Raw genomic sequence first — 2,779 nt, 5'->3', positions numbered from 1 at the left:
ATCTGTTGTATCAATGGGTTCTTCAGTGTCTGCACATATATTTTTGTACGCTGTGCCTACGATTATTTGACGGCGCAGCTTCTGGCCACTGGAAACTGCCGTTAATTTGTCGCCCCTTTTTTTAACCCTTCCCTTTGTTGCGCTGCGACAGTCCCCCTTGCACACTTGTATCGGTGCGGGTGCGGGACTACGAGGATACGCGAAATCGTTTCTCTCGTGGAAACTTTATTTTGGTTTCCCTACGTTTCTGGAGAAGATGGAATTGTCGATGTTGTAGACAATTCAAAGGAAAGAAGTCCCTGGGGCGAAATAACGGGAGTGGGTGAATACGATGCGGAGGTTTCACCTTTCTCCATTCTTTTTACATCCCCTTTGTTCTTCCCGTGCTCACATTATTGCAAGCAAGGGAATTTAAGTCGTGTAGCTGCGATAGATCAAAAAAGAGCAGAACATATAACGATGTTGCGTCATGGTTCCCACCCGGAACATCCCATGCAGGCATTCCCGAACCCGGTAGCGGGTCTGCTGTGCTCTATCTGCAAAGCCTCGGCTCACCCATCCATGACAGAGTGGTATCACTGTGCGCAGGAGGGATGCCGCTACACTCTGTGCCGGAAGTGCCAGGAAATAGATGAGCAACTTTTCGATACACCGCAGGTGGTCATACGCAGCCCCATACTCGCGTACGACAACATGGATGTTTGTCTGAGAACCCGACCACGGAATAACGCACATGTATTGTGTCCCTTGTACCCCGCCCGTCTCATGGTTGCCGTTGCCAGTGCAAGGGGAAGCATTGATCCTACCGAAACGTATTACAGGCTCGGAAATGGCGGGTGGACGAATGCCGCTCATGTTGTGCGGGTGGTGCCATCGCAGCAGCTGATTGAAGAGCTCGCCGGTGCCCATCTTGTGGGAGGGGACTGTAGCCCAAGCGATCGAATGTCTCTCCGGGATCTCCTCGACTGCATAGATGAGAGCTTTCGGCTGATGGAACAGCGGTCTCCCTACGGTCTTGTGATGGCGTCCCTTATATACTACCCCCTGATCCAGTACTGCTCGGATTGGGGAAACGTTTCATCAGAAGGCCGCGTGGCATTTGTCCGCGCCTCGCTGGGGTTTATCCACTACGTCTTCCATTACGTCCTGGACGAGCTCAATCAGTGGCTGGAAAACTATGATCCGATGGTAAAAACTACAATACTTTCGCTCTACGTCGAACTACTAGGGAAGTCACTCACTGTGGCGCGTGACCTAGCCCTGTCGCAGGCTATTGCTCTGCCGAGTGAATTGGGTCCGCTGGTGGTGGAAACTGCCCGTGTTATAGTCGAACTTGTGCCAGTGTTAGACAACGGAAGAAGGCACCATATAGATATGGGGAAGTCCTCCATGAGAGACCCGTCCGTTGCGTTGCATCAGAGGGACTTCGGTGAGGAACAACTCCGGCTGCTCTCCTGCTGCCAAGGAATAGTGGAAACAGCTGGTTGGTTGCTGCTGCACGTCCCGGTGTTCACCTATGGGCGCAGTGATATTTTGCCATTCCGTGTTGCCGTTTCATTCATTCCCAACTCTGAATGCCTGGAGCGGCTCCTATGTCAGGTCACGACCAGCGCCTTAGAGAAAGATGCCACACTGCAAAAGCGGGTGCATGACCTTGATGTTGTCGAGGTAGCGGTGTCGTTGGCTGCACGGGCATCGTGCGCGGAGAGCCAGCTGGCGGTGTTCAGAGTAATTGCTGCTGTCGCCCACGAATCACCTGGGAATATATCACAAATTGCCCCGCTGGTTATTGCGCCTCTCATAAAACTCGCAACCAAGGCACTGAACACTTTAGTAGCGAATGCTGCCTTCGACTGTTTTACGGAGCTTGCGTACAACGAGCCCCGACCGAATCATCATTCGTGCGACGTTGGTAATGAAGAAACAGAGTCTCCCTCTCTATGTTCTGCGGTTCTCCACCCAAATACGGCCCCATACCAGACGATGCACGCATACAAAATCGCTGGTCGTCAAGTGCTGCTCTGCGAATATTGCAGCCAGACACACCTTCCTGCGGGCAGTGTTCCATCAATGACGCCTCAGAGGGCGCATTTCCACTGTTACTGTAGGTACTGTCCGAATGAGCATGTCACTCAAACCAGCCGGTCACCCACTGTTGGTCCCACCTCGGCCATTCAGCTAATGATCAACGAGGGCATCACACATTTGATGCTCTTCTGGCTCAGGTGTGGTGAGTTCGCCGTTGCAAATACGGTGGGTCGCCTCTCGTTAAAGATCGCGGTGCCACCAGAAGTTATCGTTACTCTCTACCACGCATTATTGAGGCAAAGCCTGGTGGGCTACGCGGATGCGGCCCTTGCAGTGGCAGCTCAGGCGTACCTCCCAGTTGTTAAGGAAATGCAGCGACGCTACCCGAATGCCGCCATCTCGCAGTACCTCTCGCAGGAGAGCAGCAGTGTTGGCTGCAAAAGTCTCTTCGCGGATTGCACGCCTGGAGAAGATACAGATGGCAATGATGTCGACGGTCTCTCGCCGTCACCTGATATTGCGCTTCGAAGCAGTGATGGCGGCTCAGTGGTGAGCAGCGTGTCGCCTCCAGTCACTGATCTTTTTACTATGCCCAATGGGTACCTGAATGTGGCCATATAGAAAAGGAAAGGGGAGTTTGTTCGGATATTTGGTCCATCCAGCACCGGCAGTAGCTGCCAGTTGAATGGGAAACTGCCGGCAGCTTCAAGGAGAGAAGCTCATAATGCATATAAATATATTCATATATTCC

General features: G+C 52.5%; 1 protein-coding gene across 1 annotated transcript; it reads left to right on the top strand.

Annotated features, from left to right (window-relative positions):
- Positions 1-459: 459 nt before the first annotated feature.
- Positions 460-2,649, top strand: TEOVI_000842500 (uncharacterized protein; the record flags this gene model as incomplete). The annotated part of the gene is made up of 1 exon (XM_067220263.1): positions 460-2,649. One exon carries the CDS (start codon positions 460-462, stop codon positions 2,647-2,649), a length of 2,190 nt encoding a protein of 729 aa, XP_067076364.1.
- Positions 2,650-2,779: the final 130 nt, after the last annotated feature.

Source organism: Trypanosoma equiperdum (genome assembly GCF_001457755.1).
Source record: "Trypanosoma equiperdum strain OVI genome assembly, contig: ctg_1098, whole genome shotgun sequence".
In the NCBI taxonomy this organism is placed as follows: Eukaryota; Euglenozoa; class Kinetoplastea; order Trypanosomatida; family Trypanosomatidae; genus Trypanosoma; species Trypanosoma equiperdum.
This window is presented reverse-complemented; position numbering and strand designations above follow the sequence as displayed.